The following is an 18,684-nucleotide window of genomic DNA, read 5'->3' as shown; positions in this document are numbered from 1 at the left end:
GGAAATATGCACTTTGTTTACACTCTAATTATGTAAAATATATTTCTTCTGGATCTTTTCTTGAAATATCTTGGTTTTTTTTCAAATTATGTAAGATACTTTTAATATCATTTTACAAAGATAAACAGAAACAAGTATGTTTTTTTATATTTCACTTTTTTATAGGAAATTTAATTTAAAGCAAAATCTTTCTTATTACATCCGAGAGTGTTTCTTTGTGATTTAGAGACTTTTCCAGTACAATTAAGTGTATTTATTTTTATAAATTGGCACGGATATTTACGCCAGTGTGCCGAAAAAGTCAGCACTTCTCTTTTAACTGTTTTACTTTGTCACTATCCTCGCATTCAAAGCTGAATGAAATATCTTCTATCATCTTTTTTAGCAGTGGGTTCAGGGAAATTTCCAGCTTTAAGGCTAATTTCTTCCTCTTCTTTCTGATTTTTTTTTTTTTTTATGTTCTTATTCTTTTGCAGGTGATGAAACCTACCAGGATATTTTCAGAGACTTTTCACACATGGCCTCAAACAACCCGGAGAAGCTCAAACGTCGCAGCACGGATGCTAAAATATAACCAGCCGACGCTGTTTCGCCGCTTCTTCCTCAGCCATCTGTACAATTCCACATTTCCCACCTCGGCTTCACGTGTTTTTTATTTCTGCCGCATGTAAAGGAAAGGATTCAGCTCTGCGGCGTGCAGGGACAAGCTCTTCCTGGCTACCTGCCACGTGTTCAGTCACAGCTCAGCTGGTGCTGACTTCAGAGGGGATGAACGCTCCGCACACTGAATTCTTTGTTGCGACTACGTCACCGCGGAACAATTGTGTCCCAAGCTGAAGCGCTGGGACAGCTTCATGGGTCCAGGGTGTAGTTTATGCCTCACAAAGGGCAACACCATCACTGTGCCCACGGTTGCTAATTAAATCCAGTAAATCTGTTTTTTTTTTGTTGTTTTAACTGAAAAGGGCTGTTTTTAATGTTCTCCTGTTCTTTTCTACTGATTTTTACATTAAAGTGCAGTAAAAACATTTGTCACAAAAAAAATATTTCAATCATTTTCCATGAAATTGTAATGTTAGCAGATTTTTTCAGACAATGTTTATGTATATTTTGTCTACATTATGTGAGGTACTTTAAATTTCTTTAAGATTAAATAAACCAGAGTGTAAATGTACATGTTAATGTCCATCAAGTGACAACCTGTATCTGCATATGAGCCTGGAGTGAATTGTTTTTCTACTAAACGACCAGCAGAGGGCGCAGCTGCTTTGTTTTTGAGCATTTAGGGAAAATACAGGACTGTCTCAGAAAATTTGAATATTGTGATTTTCTGTAATGCAATTACAACAACAAAAATGTCATACATTCTGGATTCATTACAAATCAACTGAAATATTACAAGCCTTTTATTATTTTAATATTGTTGATTATGGCTTACAGCTTAAGAAAAGTCAAATATCCTATTTCAAAAAATTTGAATATTCTGGAAATCTTAATCTTAAACTGTAAGCCATAATCAGCAATATTAAAATAATAAAAGGCTTGCAATATTTCAGTTGATTTGTAATGAATCCAGAATGTATGACATTTTTTTTTTTAATTGCATTACATAAAATAAAGAACTTTATCACAATATTCTAATTTTCTGAGACAGTCCTGCATTATCAAAGCTAAAACCAAAATGAAAAGAAAAAAAAGAGGGAGGAGGGTAATTATTAAGAGAAAAGGCACAAAAAAAACCCAACACTTTTTCTTTTGTTAAATCATTTACACATTTACAAATATCACAGTTTTTCCGGCTACTGAAAATAGCTGATAAGATTAAAAGGTCACAGTGTGAGCGTAATGAAACATTCTCCTACTAAAGAGAAACACCTTGCACCAGTTACTTAGCTCCTGTTAAACATTGTTTTCCTGCAGCAACCCTGCGGGGAGCTTGACTGTAACCAGCAGGTCCCAGTGACCCAGTTCTTAGCTGCAAATGTTCATCCAGACGTTGTCAAAGCCAACCCCCCCCGGTTTATATAGGCGGCCGTGGCTTATGGTTTACTAAAGTTCAGAGTTCATCTGCAGCAAAATGAATATGTCATAAGAAGGTTCGCTTGAGAAAACACAACCACGTGTTCCTACCAGAGGTGTCTTCAGTATTCACATTCATTACTCAGGTAGAAGTATAGATACTAGAGTTTAAAAATACTCCTGTTGAAGTATCAACTCAAGTTTTTTACTCAAGTAAAAGTATAAAAGTACTGGTTTCAAAACTAAAGTATAAAAGTAAAAGTAAAGTAAGGGGGAAAAAAGCCATTAAGGACAACAGCCATTGAAAATGAATGTATCTTAGTATAATGCAAATACATTAAAGAACCATAAATGTGTACTATTGAGCATTAACATGTGTTTCAGAGAGCAGCAGATATGATGACTAGTTGCCTATAAGTATTGTAATGGTGCAAAAAGTCAAACTTCAGAGGCATGTTATCATTTATCCTAACCTTTATTGGAATGTACATCCAAGTTTAGTTGCAGGAATCTGAGGGAACGGATGTAAGAACAAAACTGGACAAGAACATCTGAAACAACCACAACCAAATTCACTCTATCCGGATGGAGCAATTTAACTGGATAGTTTTTATTTAAAGGCCGAAATGAAATAGAGTAACAAGGCTGTTTTTAAAATGTAAGGAGTAAAAAGTACAGATAATTGCGTGAAAATGTAAGGAGTAAAAGTAAAAAGTCGTCTGAAAAATAATTACTCCAGTGAAGTATAAATAACCAAAATTTCTACTTAAGTAAGGTAACAAAGTATTTGTACTTCGTTACTTGACACCTCTGGAAATCCTGCTTTAAACCCATCCTTTTGTCTAATAGAGAGACCTAAACTCATGATGTAGTTACTCTGGAGCTGCTGCCACCCCTTCATGGTGCATAATATAAAGTCTTTTAAGTTTTTTCATCATCTTAGTAAAATATTGATGACAAGAAGAAGTTTGCACTTGTTTGGAGACAGACTTGTTTGCACAAACAGCAGGTTTGATTGGGCCACATTCATGGCCCGTACATATGGGGTTAGTATAACTGAAGACAAATTAGATATATGCAAAATTTAAACATCAGATTCATGTTTTATAATCACGATAGTGGTGAACATGTTTTTCTGATTTTGAGTTCAACTCCATATTATAATTTAAAGTATTTTCACCCTACAAAAATGAGGTGTTTATCCGTTATAACAGAGCCTGCTAACTGGCAGGCTGAGGTTGTGAGACCTTTGTGAGACCTCTGATCTGGAACTAATTCATTTTCCACCAGCATCTCTCCTAGTAACTGCCACTCTTTGTAAGAAAGAAACAATGGTGGCCGTTTGTACCGTAGTTGTTCTGGGTGCAGTGTAGGGATGGACGGTATGGACTAAAAAATGTATCACAATCATTTCTGGCATTTATCCCGATAACGATAAAAAAATACCAATTCAACTCCACCTTTGTAACTATAAATCTATCTCTCTCTCAGATCCGCCATGTTTGTTACACAAAAACGTATCAACGGGAATTTATCTATCTTTCTTTCTTTCTTTCTTTCTTTCTTTCTTTCTTTCTTTCTTTCTTTCTTTCTTTCTTTCTTTCTTTCTTTCTTTCTTTCTTTCTTTCTTTCTTTCTTTCTTTCTTTCTTTCAGGTTCATTTCCTTCCTTCCTTCTTTTTTCCCTTCCTTCTTTCCTCCTGCTCTCTCCTTCCTTCTTCCCTTCCTCTTTTCTCCCTTCCTTCCTTCCTTCCTTCCTTCCTTCCTTCCTTCCTTCCTTCCTTCCTTCCTTCCTTCACGTACGTTGTGCGTGGATTTAACACAGAACCATAAATCAGCTTTACACAAAAACTTCATCAACGGGAATTTATTGTTTTTACCGCAAGATGAAAAATTCTTATCGTGAGGAATCTTTTTGACGGTTTATCGTGAACGGTAAAATATCGCCCATTCCTAGTGCAGTGCTGAATTTCTCCTGTATTTCCTGCCTCTTCCTCACCAATCCCCACTTTAATCACGTGGAGATGTTACTTGGAGTGTCACCCTCCAAACTGGATGAGAACTTCTGAGGTATCACCAACAACTTTCTTATTGATGATGTCTTCAAAAAGGTGCCGTGTGGTTAGTTCAGCCATCTGAGCGTTCCCCAGGTAGATGATTTAAGTCAGAGGGCAAACTGCTCATGGCTTCCAGCTCTGGACGTAAGCTCTTACTCTGGTCTCTCTGAGGAGGCGGCGGGTCCGTGCAGGAGAAATAGTCTGGAAGAGTGACCATGGTCAGGCTACCGAGGACAAGGAAAGAGCCCAATATTGCGAAGGAGGCGACGTAGTTCCCTGTTCGGTCCTTCAGGAACCCTTCAGACATGGAGAGAGATGAGAGGGGAAAATGTGAATGTACAGGAAACATGTGAGAACGCTGATCACATGTTTATTTAGTAAAACAATCAGCAAAGTGCACAAAAGCAATTACCGTATTTTCCGCACTATAAGGCGCACCTAAAAGCCTTTAATTCTCTCAAAAACCGGCAGTGCGCCTTATATATGATCATTACGGTACGGTCATTGCGGCCGAAGTAATGACGCTAAAAACGTCAGGAATCGTCACAGACGTTCAAGACAACAGCAGGAACGCTGACTCGTATAATGTCGACTTTGACGAGACGGAGCAAAGCTGGTTTTTGTTTTGTTAATAAAGTTTGACATACAGTACTTTTCTTCTTTTTTTTTTTTTTGCATTTGCTGTAGGATTTTGTAGCTTTTCCTGTAGCTCAGCTCCATCAGGTAGATACGTAACTCAACCCCAGCCACTCTAGTACGGTATTTTACCAGATATTTAGTGCGCCTTATAATGCGGTGCGCCTTATATATGGAAGATAAAGATTAGCAGGAAATGTTACAGAAAAAGCCAATATTTAAACTGTGGGACATTGTTCATGCTTATATGCTATTTGATTGCAGCTACCAGTGGGGAGTAAGACACGAGTTAAAGACTGAAGAAGGTGATGATTGAATGAGGGATGAGGAAAATTTTGATATTTTGACATTTTGAACAGTATCCTAAAAGGGACCTTTACACATATGGGAGGACTATGAGCGAAAGAATTACAAAAGTTATTTTGTGCTCCCATAACCAGTACTGGAGTTGAGGGGGGATGAGGGGGGATGGCATCCTCCCTGAAATAAAAACGGTCCAAATCATCCCCCCTGTAAAACTGCCATCCCCCCTTTCCATCCCTTATGTCATTTCATCAATGAATGTGGTTTTACTGCTATTTCAACATTTAGAGTCATCACCAGAAAAATAACACCAGAAAAATAACTTATTTGACAATTTTCACCTGTTTCAAGTCAATTTTCACTTGAAATAAGTAGGAAAATCTGCCAGTGGGACGAGATTTATCTTCTTATTACAAGCAAAAAAATCTTGTTCCACTGGCAGATTTTTCTACTTATTTCAAGTGAAAATCTACTTGAAACAGGTGAAAATTGTTGTTTTTTCCAGTGATGAGTCTTGTTTTAAGTGTAATGAAATTTTTTTACTGAAATGAGACATTTCAACCATAAATAAGACGAATATTCTTGTTAAGATTTTGGGTTTTTGCAGTGATCCATGTTACTTATCCTGTGAAGGACAGAGTCATATTGATAAGTTCAGAAAAGTGTTTTTTATTGTTGTGTTTTGATGTATTTGATGTAAGCCCAGTGGATATTTAAAGCTTACAGAAGGCTGCATTTAACTGCTGCTATGTCATTCCTGCAGTATTTCTGCAGGTGTTTTGGTCAGTGCTATTATTTGTAATATATTATATTATTTGTAATCAGCACAAATTATCTGTCCCCATATGATAAAATCCACCATCCCCCCTGATTTTATTTTACAACTCGAGTACTGCTCACAACTGATTAAGAAAAAAAGTCCTCATACTCCAAAATGTCCTCACATTAAAAGTTTAACGTCCAATCAGGTCCTCACTAGGCTAGCTAAACATGTAGTTACACACATTTGGCAGGAATCCTGTGGTTTAATGGTTTCCCTTTCTAACAGGAGCCTGGGAGTCCACTTGATAAAATCCATATGATAAAATCCACCATCCCCCCTGATTTTTTTTTACAACTCGAGTACTGCCTATAATTCATGAGTTTCATCTAAGGGAAAATATAGTCAAAAATGTGACACAAATCTGTTAAGAACAGCAAGATTTGCTGAAAAAGCAAAGAGCCATGTCCCACATGCATCTGCACGGTAAACATGATGTTTTTCTCCCCCTCTGCTCCTCACTGTGATCATACCTGAGAGAGGAGTCCCCAGGAGTCCTGCGCTGCTCTCCAGGAGCTGCACCAGTCCCAGGGCCCCGACCATGCGCTCCTTACCCACAATCACCGGCACCACGGCAAAGGCCACGGAGGTCAGAGCCCCGGAGCAGAAGCCATAGAGCAGGCTGATCCCCATCAGTGCAGCGTAGGAACCCGTCAGGGAGCTCACGGGCAGCAGCATGATGAACACGCCCGCCAGAGCCGTCCACAGGCTCAGTAGATGAATGAGCCGAAAGTGGCCCAGGTCGGAGAACCAGCCCGACGCGATTCGGCCCAGAATGTCCGTTCCACCTGCCGCCGACATGACGAACGCGGCCTGGTACTCCGAGAAGCCGGCGTGGCGGGTGTGGGCCACCAGGTGGAAGTATGGAACGAAGTAGCCCACATTGAAAAGATAAATAGCCATGGTGTAGGTGAGATAAGGTCTCTCTAAGAGCAGCGATAGTTCCAGGTAGGAGGACACTCGTCGCAGAAAACCAGCACACGATGACCCGCTCCGCGAGTCCTGCAGGGAGGGGAAGAAAAGAGGAAATACTGAGCTCTTTACGTGCACAGCGCTGTTTTATCTCAACAATTAAGCTGTCACTCTGCAAAAACTCAAAATCTTAACAAGAATATTTGTCTTATTTCTAGTTAAAATGTCTAATTTTTAGTCAAATAAATCTCATTACACTTAAAACGTGTCATTACCAGAAAAATAACTTATTTGACAATTTTCACCTGTTTCAAGTAGATTTTCACTTAAAATAAGTAGAAAAATCTGCCAGTGGAACAAGATTGTTTTGCTTGTAACGAGAAGATAAATTTTGTCCCACTGGCAGATTTTTCTACTTATTTCAAGTGAAAATTTACTTGAAACAGGTGAAAATTGTCAAATAACAAGTTATTTTTCTGGTAATGACTCTTGTTTTGAGTGTAATGAGATTTTTTGACTAAAAATGAGACATTTTAACTAGAAATAACACAAATATTCTTGGTAAGATTTTGAGTTTTTGTAGTGCAGGATTATGTCATTATTAATTCATGACATCTGTGCTTGGAAAAAAATACTTTTTACAGTTGAACAAGGACAAAAATGTATTATTGGATGCAGGTTCAAATGCTGAGAGTCAAACATGGTAAAAAAACAAAACAGTTATAGTGTTATATGCACTCATTTTACTGGTTAGGTTGACCAATGTTGGCAAATTATCTGCTGAACAAAGTTACCTAGTAATCCAGGGGTGGCCAACCCTGGTCCTAAAGAGCCGCATTCCTGCATGTTTCAGGTGTTTCCCTGCTTCAGGGCACCGTGACACAAGTAGCTGTGTCATTAACAGACTTGTGCAGACCTGGATGGGCAGCTGATTATGACCTTTAATTAGACAAGCAAGGAAACATCTAAAACATGCAGGACTGCAGTTAAAGGGGACCTATTATGGCATCTAATACCTATTTTAAACAGGCCTTGAATGTCTTAAAAACAAGCTTTTGATTGTTTTTGCTAAATAAATTAGAAATTCAGCCTCTGATCCATGTCTTTATCTTCCCATTCTCTAACCTCATTATCTATGGGGGATTCTGAGTGGGCGGAGCTATGATAATGAGGCTCTGTGCTGATTGGCTGCCTGGCGCGATGACGCGAATGACATGATACACCGCTACTAAAGAATAGCGGAAGCTCCGGCCGGCGGAGTTAGTTGTTGTTGTTCCGGCCAGAGTTAGTTGTGGGTGTGGTTTCATACGGTGGCCGGCAAGGGCCAAACGCACTGCAACGGCCTAATGCGTCTCAGTTAACGGCTTCAAGTTCAGAAACGATTCAAATTCACAAACTCAAAACGGGGTACAAAAAGAGGAACGTGGTGCAAATGAAAAAACGTGCTGCAAAAAACAAAGAGAAATGCAGCATCATCAAACGCTGCAAATAGAGAAACGATGCAAAGCACAAAACGATATAAAACAAGAAACCATCTTCAAAAGAAAAACGCTTTATAACCGGTTACCAAACCTGCAGGGGGCGCTCTCGGCCAAGACCGAACAGCTGACTGAACCACAGTGTTTACATCCATGGTTTAAACATACAGCGGGAACGGTAATGTGATTTTTATCTGACTATATTTATATACAATGTTTATATCACTAATATATTTTACACCAGACGATACAAGGCTGCACATAATATTAATAAGATAAGATCATGATTAGAGATTGACATAAAGCACCTGTTAACGTTACATATAGTACATTAAAAAGCCCTCTTATCACTTTCATAACATACGTAATGTGCATAACGCTGCACATTACATGTTATGCTTGTTAATGACAGAAAGAAAAAAAGGACAGGGTTTATGTTATGGAAGACTGTGACAAGAGGGCTTCTTAATGTACTATTAAAACGGGTGCTTTATATCAATATGTGTATTATGTGTATTATTGTGAATTTGAACCGTTTCTGTAATTGAAGCCGTTTTCCTAAACTGAGACGCATTAGGCCGTTGCAGTGCGTTTGGCCCTTGTCGGCCACCGTAGTTTCACGCATTGCAGAATCTGAACGGCTCGTAGAAGTCACATCACACTGGACGGCTCATCCGGGCGGCTGTACAGACACTGCAGAATTTGGTTACTTTCCTCCTTCTCTGAGTTGGCAGGCTGAGGGGAGACCACTTTATATATGTTAAAGCAAGAGAAAACCTGTTTTTCATAATAGGTCCCCTTTAAATGAAAGCCTCTGTAAGGAGGCTGTAGTCTGGCCTACTGTCAAATTCAAACGTGTTTTACCTCCACGGGGGCTTGAGTGCGGCGCTGTGGGCGTAACAGAGCCCCGCAGGCTACGATGTTGAGGCTGAGGCCCCCAAGGATGAGCAGGGCTCCTCTCCAGGCGTACGTCTCCACCAGCAGCTGGAAAAGTGGGTTAAAAGCAAAGGAAGAGAGGCCGATGCTGGAGAACCCCAGTCCCAGAACCAGGGTCCGCCGGCGGGTGAAGTTAGCCATGACCGTGGCCACCATGGGGGTGAAGACCAGCCCCCAGCCCAAACCTTAACAACACAGTATGCAAAGTGCAGTGTGAGAGGAACAACCTGCAGACCTGTAGGTCACTGCAGTAGTTACACAGCACACTGTTTAACTTATAAACTCTGCACTTTGAAACTAGAAAGATACCTCAGTAACAGCTCCACATCAATATGAACAACAATTGGCGGTGTCAGCGGGAGACACGACATGCACCTATAAGGCATTTCTCTAATGAGTCTTACTTGGCCATGGTAAGGTTTAAAAACTCAAGAAAAATGTTTACGTCTCTGGAGTTGTCGATTGATCTCCAAAAACGATAAACCAGATTACAATCTAAGTCAGGGGTCGGCAACCCGCGGTTCTAGAGCCGCATGCGGCTCTTTAGCGCTGCCCTAGTGGCTCCTGGAGCTTTTTCAAAAATGTTTGACCTTTTTTGTCCTTTTTTTCTTGTTTTTTTCCTTCTTTTTTCCTTTTTTTCTTTTTTTTTCTTCCTTTTTCCTTTCCTTTTTAATCTCGACATTTCGACTTTTTTCTCAACATTTCGACTTTTTTCACGAAAATTTGACTATTTCCTCGACATTTTGACTTTTTTCCCTAAATTTTGACTTTTTTCTCAACATTTCGACTTTTTTTCTCAAGATTGTACTTCAACATTAATCGTGAAATTTCGACTTTTTTCTCGAAATTTTGACTTTTTTCTCGACATTTCGACTTTTTTCTCGACGTTTCGACTTTTTTCACGAAACTTTGGATTTTTTTTCGACATTTCAACTTTTTTCTCGACATTTCGACTTTTTTCTCAAGATTGTACTTCAACATTAATCGTGGCATTTCGACTTTTTTCTCGAAATTTTGACTTTTTTCTCGAAATTTTGACTTTTTTCTCGACATTTCGACTTTTTCCTCGACATTTCCACTTTTTTCTCAAAGTGCATAATGAAAAGAAAAATCTTCCCCCAGTTATAACTAATATAGAAACATGCATATAGAAACATTCATTCTAAGGCTTATACACTGTACATGACTTTTCATTTTTTGCGGCTCCAGACATATTTGTTTTTTGTGTTTTTGGTCCAATATGGCTCTTTCAACATTTTGGGTTGCCGACCCCTGATCTAAGTGGATCCAAGAAAGCAGAAGCACAAGGATGCTGCAGTCACTTTCGTCATGGCAGAAGCTGCAGATGTTGCAAACATCTGCAGGACATATGGTTGCAGAAAACATGCATCCAATGATTAAATATGGGATGTTTTTAAATGCAGCGGTGCCTGAGTGACGATTGCCAACTCCCCTGTACCTGAAATGACGCCCATCGTGAGGTAGAGGTGGACGAGGGAGGTGGCCTGGGAGGCGAGTATGAGGCCGAGCCCGGCCAGGAATCCTCCTGCCATCACCACCAGCCTGGCGTTGTACGCATTAGACAGCGCTGCACCCAGCGGGCCTGCAAGAAAACAACACACATCTCCTAAAACTAACCTGCATTTTTCATTTGAACGACGTAAAAACTGTCAAATATATCCTATAAACTCCTAACAGCCTCATATACAGGACTGTCTCAGAAAATTAGAATATTGTGATTTTCTGTAATCCAATTACAAAAACAAAAATGTCATACATTCTGGATTCATTACAAATCAACGGAAATATTGCAAGCCTTTTATTATTTTAATATTGCTGATCCTGGCTTACAGTTTAAGAAAACTCAAATATCCTATCTAAAAAAATTAGAATATTCTGGGAATCTTAATCTTAAACTGTAAACCCTCCTTTTTTGTTTTTTTTTATTCTTTTTTTTTTACCTTTTTTCTCTTTTTCCTTTCCTTTTTAATCTTGACATTTCAACTTTTTTCTCGAAATTGTGACTTTTTTCTCGACATTTCGACTCTTTTCTTGAGATTGGACTTTAACATTAATCTTGACATTTCTACTTTTTTCCCGACATTTCGACTTTTTTCACGAAATTTTGCCTTTTTCTAGACATTTTGACTTTTTTCTCGAGATTGTACTTCAACATTAATCTCGACATTTCTACTTTTTTCTCGAAATTTTGATTTTTTTCTCGACATTTTTACTTTTTTCACGAAATTTTGACTTTTTTCTCGACATTTCGACTTTTTTCTCAACATTTCGACTTTTTTCTCGAAGTGCATAATGAAAAAAAAAATCATGTGTTGTCTTCATTCTAAGGCTGATACAAGACTTTTCATTTTTTGCGGCTCCAGACACATTTGTTTTTTGTGTTTTTGGTCCAATACGGCTCTTTCAACATTTTGGGTTGTCGACCCCTGATCTGGATGATAAAGTGAACTGGTCAGTCAACACTGAAGCACTCTACAAGAAAGGGCGGAGCAGGCTGTACTTCCTGAGGAGACAGCGGTCCTTCAGCGTCTGCAGCAAGCTCCTCCGGATGTTTTACCAGGCCGTTGTTGCCAGCGGCCTCTTGTGTGCCGTGGTATACTGGAGAGGAAGCTTGAAGACTATACAGCTGGGCGACTATACAGCCTGGTAAGGAAAGCTGGCTCAGTCGTCGGAGCTGAACTGGAGTGCATCACTTCAATATCAGATAAATCCCTTTGGACGATGACTGTCATCCACTCCACAGCACTATAACTGAGCAGAATCAGCCGGAGACTTCGCTCACTGTCAGGCACAACCAGAGCTGGGTAGTAACGAGTTACATTTACTCCGTTACATTTACTTGAGTAAGTTTTGGGAAATGTTGTTGTAGCAAGGCGTGTGTTACGGGGTCACAGAGACAGCAGACACCGGGATCTGTTCAGGACTTTTTATTATGGTTTTTTCCCGTGCACCAACACCACGGTTCCTCCAGAGGATTGTCAGCCGAGCTGCTCTCTCCTCTGCTCCGCTTCTGTCCTTTTTTTTTTTCTTTTTTTTTTTTTTTCGTGCAGAACCTTTATTAACAGCAGATCACCCAGTGCACAAGCACCTCACGCAGCAGCTTCTTCATTCTGAGTCTCTCTCACAGCTGCAGTCCTTATCAAGGCTGGCAGGGTGGAGAAGCTGACGGGACACACCTGTGTATCGTCAGCCTGAGTGGCTGCAGCTACTCCACCCTGCCACACACCCCCAACGCCAACCTCGAGCCGGGGTCCGTCCGGCCGAGCCTACTCCCCCCCCCGCCCCCTCGGAGCGGGAGAGGAACCCTCCGGGCTTCCTGGTCGGGTGGTCGCCCCCGGCGTCGGCCTGCTCGCCGTGGCGGATGCGCTCGGGGCCGGGCCCATGGTGGCCTCGGGCCACCCGGTGCGCGCACGACTGCCTCCTTCACCTCCGCGACGCAGCCCTGCGCGGGCTGCTGGTCCGCCTCCAGGACCGCCTCTTCCCCCACACTCTGCTCTGGCCGCAGGTCCGGCCCCGTCTCCGCGGGACCCGCCGTCGCTGGCGGCTGCGCCTCCGAAGCCGCCTCCCCCGCCTCCCCCGCCAACTCCGCCTCCGCCTCCGCCTCCGCCCCCGGGAGCCGTCGCCTGGCGGCCTGCAGCCACTGCCTCACGGCCGGTCGGCTGCAGCGCTGCCGCGGCGAACCTCAGACGGGGTGCAGGGATGGGTCGCTCCGCGGGTCACGCCGCCTCGGGAGCCGTCGCTTGGCGGCCCGCAGCTTCTGCCTCCCGGCCTCTCAGCTGCGGCGCCGCCAGCTCCTCCCGCGTTGCTGCGGCGGCCCTCAGACGGGGTGCAGGGGTGGGTCGCCCCGCGGCCACCAGGGCTTCTATGGCGGCCAGCTGCCGCTCGCCCTGGTCCCGGAAGGCGGCCGCCATGCCCGCCATGGCCCGGGCGAGCGTGTCCAGGGCCCGCTCCGTGCCTCTCTCGTCCATTCTTCGGGCCCCACGTTGGGCGCCAGATGTAGCAGGGTGGATGCTATGGGGGCCCGCCCGAAGGATGGAGAGACACGGAGTTTTCGTGCAGAACCTTTATTAACAGCAGATCACCCAGTGCACAAGCACCTCACGCAGCAGCTTCTTCATTCTGAGTCTCTCTCACAGCTGCAGTCCTTATCAAGGCTGGCAGGGTGGAGAAGCTGACGGGACACACCTGTGTCTCGTCAGCCTGAGTGGCTGCAGCTACTCCACCCTACCACAGTTGTACTTTTAGGAGTAGTTTTGAATCACTATACTTTTTACTTTTACTTGAGTAGATTTGTGAAGAAGAAACTGTTCCTCTTACTCCGCTACATTAGGCTACGTTGAGCTGTTACTTTTCTTTTATCCCTTTTATCCGCATACGCGTCAATCTCATGACATCACTGGGTGATTCTTTGGGGAAAATGTTTGTTTTTGCATGTTTTGTCACATTTACACAGACTCAAACACACACAGAGTTTCTATGAGTTCATGTTGTTCTAGTTCTGCCTGGTTAAAAAAGAAAAGTACAAAGGCTTGAAATTTTGTGCCACTTGTGCTTAATTTACTTTTTTATTCTGTTATTATTTTATTTATTTTATTATTTATTAAAGTAATTGAATTTACTTTAAGATTATTTTAATTTTAACTATTTTTTATTTTTTATTAATTTTAATTCATTTTATTATTTTATTGATTTAATTTGCCTGAAGATGATTATTTTGTACTTTTGTCTGTTTGAATGGTTGTGTTAAAAAAATAAATCAGACGTTACTCAAAAGCTACTCAGTACAGAGTAGTTTTTTCACCAAGTACTTTTTTACTTTTATTCAAGTAATTATTTGGATGACTACTTTTTACTTCTACTTGAGTCATATTATTCTGAAGTAACAGTACTTTTACTAGAGTACAATTTTTGGCTACTCTACCCAGCTCTGGGCACAACTGACAGAATGAGGAAGCCATTGAACTGCTCAATGTTTCAGTCAAGGGAAGATGAGAGATAGACTTCTCTGCTTAGTTTGTCTGCCTTTCCACCATGTTTGCTTATTTGCACCATCACCATGACAATATATCCATCTATCTATCCTGTATGATGGATTGATGGATTGATGTATACATCAATTATAATTGATCATTGAACATTCTCACTTGTCTGAAGGATTTCTTCTCTTTTCCTTTCAGCTCCATCATATTCAGCTATCAACATGCATTAGGGACTCACTGAAGAACTGCTGTGCTGCCAGGCCGATGGATGAGATCCAGGAGATGGCTTGAGCACTCTGCTCAAAGTACTGGACAAACTCCACGAAGAAGACCCCCAAGCTGCGCATCAGACCGAAGACGAGGCTGGTGCTGACGAACAAGGCCACGACCAGCATCCACTTCCCGCCTCCATCGGGGCCCTCCGCTTCATCAGTCCTGCTCTGTGCTTTCAGCTGCGATTTGGCCATGTCTACGTTATCTGGAAAAAGGTCCACAAAAATGTAAGTAAGCATGCAAGAAACATGAAGAGAGGTGGTGCTTTGAGGAGCACCAAGGGTCAATATACGTCTCAGGTTTCAGATTGTCTCCGTGGCTCTGAAAAGGCATAATGATTAACATCCCACAGGCCAATAAACTCTGTGGTTGGGTCATGTATGGTGTGACCAGAGCTGGGTAGTAACGAGTTACATTTACTCCGTTACATTTACTTGAGTAAGTTTTGGTAAATGTTGTACTTTTAGGAGTAGTTTTGAATCACTATACTTTGTACTTTTACTTGAGTAGATTTGTGAAGAAGAAACTGTTCCTCTTACTCCGCTACATTAGGCTACGTTGAGCTGTTACTTTTCTTTTATCCCTTTTATCTGCGTACGCGTCAATCTCATGACATCACTGGGTGATTCTTTGGGAAAAATGTTTGTTTTTGCATGTTTTGTCACATTTACACAGACTCAAACACACAGAGTTTCTATGAGTTCATGTTTGTTCTAGTTCTGCCTGGTTAATTATTCAAGTAATTATTTGGATGACTACTTTTTACTTCTACTTGAGTCATATTATTCTGAAGTAACAGTACTTTTACTTGAGTACAATTTTTGGCTCCTCTACCCACCTCTGGGTGTGACACGGCTGCTTAACAATTTGGCTTTCATTTGGTCTGATCTAGGTGAGGGGTGAACTCCTGATAGGTGCTCATTGATTGCTTAGGATGAATAATATGCAATTTAACCAAAATTCAAGGAAGTCCCTTTAATGTCACTCATCCATTAATGAACAGTGAGGAAAAAAATAGCAAAAAACAGTAACGGTGCGTCCAAAATGCCATACTAAAAAGTATATACTAAAAAGTATACTTAAATTCGGCACACTTTTGAGTAAATATCAGTAGTGTGCATTAATTCGGACGTACTATTCAGAGCGCACACGTCACTTCCTGCCGTTGGGAGGAAGTGACGTGTCACAGCAGCAGTAGCAGCTGTTACCATGGTAACTGCAGCAGTAGCAGCACCGCTCCGCTATTTCCCGTTTATTCCGGCCCAAACAAGATGACATTATTATATACGAATATTATAATATTAATGTTATGTAATAATATTATTATACTTATTATACTTATGACATATACGTATCACTTAGCAACCAAACTCCGCTGCATTGCATTGTGGGAAGTTTCTGCTCGGCTAGTGTCCATCAATCCACACTAATACATTTCTCCGGAATGAGTATGGATAGAGCATACTATTGAGTATTTTCTAATGTTTCGGACCCACTAAAAAATCTTGCATACTCATTTTGCATACTCATTAGGGTGGAAGTATGCGATTTCGGACGCAGCCTAAGAAAATACAAATGCTGCATTGAGCCACATGTAAGACAACCCCAAATTAAGGACTTTTTTTAAGACATAGTTTATGACAGTGATGATTGTGACCTCGCCATTTTTCTGCACTTCTCAAACCCCCTGCCACTGTTAAGATGTTTTGTTTAAACCTCCATTTCTAATGGACACACTCAGGTTCCATGGCTGTGCACCACCAGCTTCTGTGGATGTCACAGTCTTTGACCCGTGGTGGTTGATTAGGACCCAAATGCAGGAGACCCGGAGTTCCAAAAAAGGTGATTTATTAAGTCAAAACCAAACCAAAAGCGCTGCAGAGCAGGGTGGACAAAAAAAAAAAAAAAAACACGAGAGCAAGTATGACAGGAAACATCAAGGGAGGTAACAGTACAGAACCAGGGAAGTCAAGACAGAAGTCAAGACAGAACTGAAACACAGACACGGGTTTCAAAATAAAACAGGAACTGAAACCAAAACCGTGACGGTCTTGGTGTTTAAAAGCCTAAACGGCTATAAGACGACCTAACTTTTTGTATGTATGTATATTTATATATATATATATATATATATATATATATATATATATATATATATATATATATATATATAAAAAAGGAATAATGGTTACTGCATTTAGGCTGAAAATGGTATTTGCCTTGGCATTCTTACACACACGACTGTGAAATAGGTCATTCTGACCGGTCAAAAGTATTTGCTCGTGTTGTGTGTACACTGTGGTTAGTTTTAAAAAGGAGCCGGTGCCATGACCACCAGTGTGGCTCAGCCCATGTTGCAAAAAACAAATAATGGGGAAGTGCAAGCAACATATTCTTTAACTTATGTGCTATCTAAGAATAAACAATCAGACACAAATAAGCCAAAAAAAACCTACTATTGAACAAATTCACAAAAAACACTGCTGGGAATGAAGATATAAGTCTATGTTTAGCTTTTTATGCACCTGTTTGCATTTAATTAGACTTGGCGGCATAAACAATGTGAAGAAGAGCAAAAACGGACTAAATAAATAAATAAAATTGACATTTCTATCTCTTTAAGATAGATAGATAGATGAGGGAGCTGCTGTCAGCATCAACATTTGAGATGGTTTTCTTGCCACATTCAATAGCATTGGTCATGTTTTTTTAAGTAATAAATATCAAATATAGCACTTTTGACAAGAAAAGTTGACACGGCTGGAAATATTTTTTTTACTTTGAGTTATTATCTCTAATATACACATATATGAAACGAAAACGTACTGCGCTTGCGCAGTACTAGTGCTCTTTACGTACTCAATTCAAAACAGCCAGATATATATATATAGGCTATATACAGTACCGGTATATTATTTCGCATTTGTCCCACTTCATTTAAGGGAAGGCTTTCAAACCGGTCTTTCACCTGTTGCAAACCAGGTTTGTACAGTGAGATTAAAGACCTGTTCCTGTGAAAAAATAAATCATACTGTACTCTCATAATAGCCTGAATTATGGTTCCGCGTTAAATAGACGCAGAGCCTACGGCGAAGGGTACGGCGTAGGTTACGCGCAGCGCTCTGCGTTGGTGTAACGCGGGACCATAAATCAGCCTTAACTCGTGACCGTGTCGTTGCCTGCGGGAAGAAGCCGGCTTTACCAGCCGGTCCACCGGGACATAACCCCGCGGTCGGAGCTGCTGGACCGGGCACCAGTGGGCTACTCACCTGGGGCTGTCAGCTGTCAGGAAGCACAAACATGGTGCACGGTCTCCAGGGTTTCTGTGACAGGAGAAAAACACACCTCTCCAGCGGACCGGAGGGACCGAGCAAAGGAGCAAACTTGAGCCAGCTGAGCGTGCGCAGTCGCCACTCCGGGAAAGTGTCATAAATTATATTACCATAAACATAAACCCAGGTACCAATATAGATTACAGACGTTTAATGTCTTAGAAAACTAACCATCGGCCTTATCAGCCTCATCCCGTTATGTTATCTTAAATTATAACACGCCTGCTGTCTTTTTCTTCTTTCATTTGGAAAAAAATAACTGTGAGGCCGAGGCTCAGGTTATTATTTCTTGAGGCTAATAATAATAATTATTATTACATTAAAATTATTATTATTATTATTATTATTATTATTATTATTATTATTATTATTATTATTATTACTATTACTATTATTATTATTATTATCGTTGTTATTGTTATTATTATTGTTATTAGTATCATCATAATTATTGTTATTATATATATATATATATATATATATATATATATATATATATATATATATATATATATATATATATATACTGTATATATAATATATAAAAATTAATATGGTTATTATTATTATTATTATTATTATCATCGTTGTTATTGTTATTATTATTGTTATTAGTATCACCATAATTATTGTTATTATTATATATATATAATATATCCAAATTATCATTATTATGGTTATTATTATCGTTATTAGTATACTCATCATTATTATTATTTTAGTTATTATTATATATATATAAATAATAAAATATAATAACAATAATAATAATAATAATAATTATTATTATTATTATTATTATTATTATTATTATTATTATTATTATTTTATTATGTATAGTTTATTATTATTATTTATTATTATTATTATTATTATTATTATTATTATTATTATTATTATTATTATTATTATTATTATTA

General features: G+C 40.1%; 2 protein-coding genes across 2 annotated transcripts in view; one reads left to right on the top strand and one right to left on the bottom strand.

Annotated features, from left to right (window-relative positions):
- Positions 1-1,211, top strand: part of acap1 (ArfGAP with coiled-coil, ankyrin repeat and PH domains 1) — a 54,613-nt gene extending 53,402 nt beyond the window's left edge. Inside the window, exon 23 of the mRNA XM_061709539.1 lies at positions 477-1,211. Within this exon, the coding sequence (XP_061565523.1) occupies positions 477-574 (98 nt within the window). The 3' untranslated portion in view covers positions 575-1,211. The remainder of the gene's footprint in view (positions 1-476) is intronic.
- Positions 1,212-3,774: 2,563 nt separating this feature from the next.
- On the bottom strand, positions 3,775-17,816 carry slc16a13 (solute carrier family 16 member 13). Its single transcript, XM_061709552.1, has 6 exons — positions 17,702-17,816; positions 14,398-14,637; positions 10,619-10,762; positions 9,088-9,344; positions 6,307-6,835; positions 3,775-4,371 (listed from the first exon to the last, which is right to left on the bottom strand). The coding sequence occupies exons 2-6, from the start codon at positions 14,624-14,626 to the stop codon at positions 4,145-4,147; spliced, it is 1,386 nt and encodes a 461-aa protein (XP_061565536.1). The 5' UTR covers positions 14,627-14,637; positions 17,702-17,816; the 3' UTR covers positions 3,775-4,144.
- Between the last annotated feature and the right edge of the window lie 868 nt (positions 17,817-18,684).

Source organism: Cololabis saira, chromosome 20 (assembly GCF_033807715.1).
Source record: "Cololabis saira isolate AMF1-May2022 chromosome 20, fColSai1.1, whole genome shotgun sequence".
Taxonomy (NCBI): Eukaryota; Metazoa; Chordata; class Actinopteri; order Beloniformes; family Belonidae; genus Cololabis; species Cololabis saira.
The sequence above is the reverse complement of the archived record's forward strand: the minus strand, read 5'-3'. Positions and strand labels throughout refer to the sequence as shown.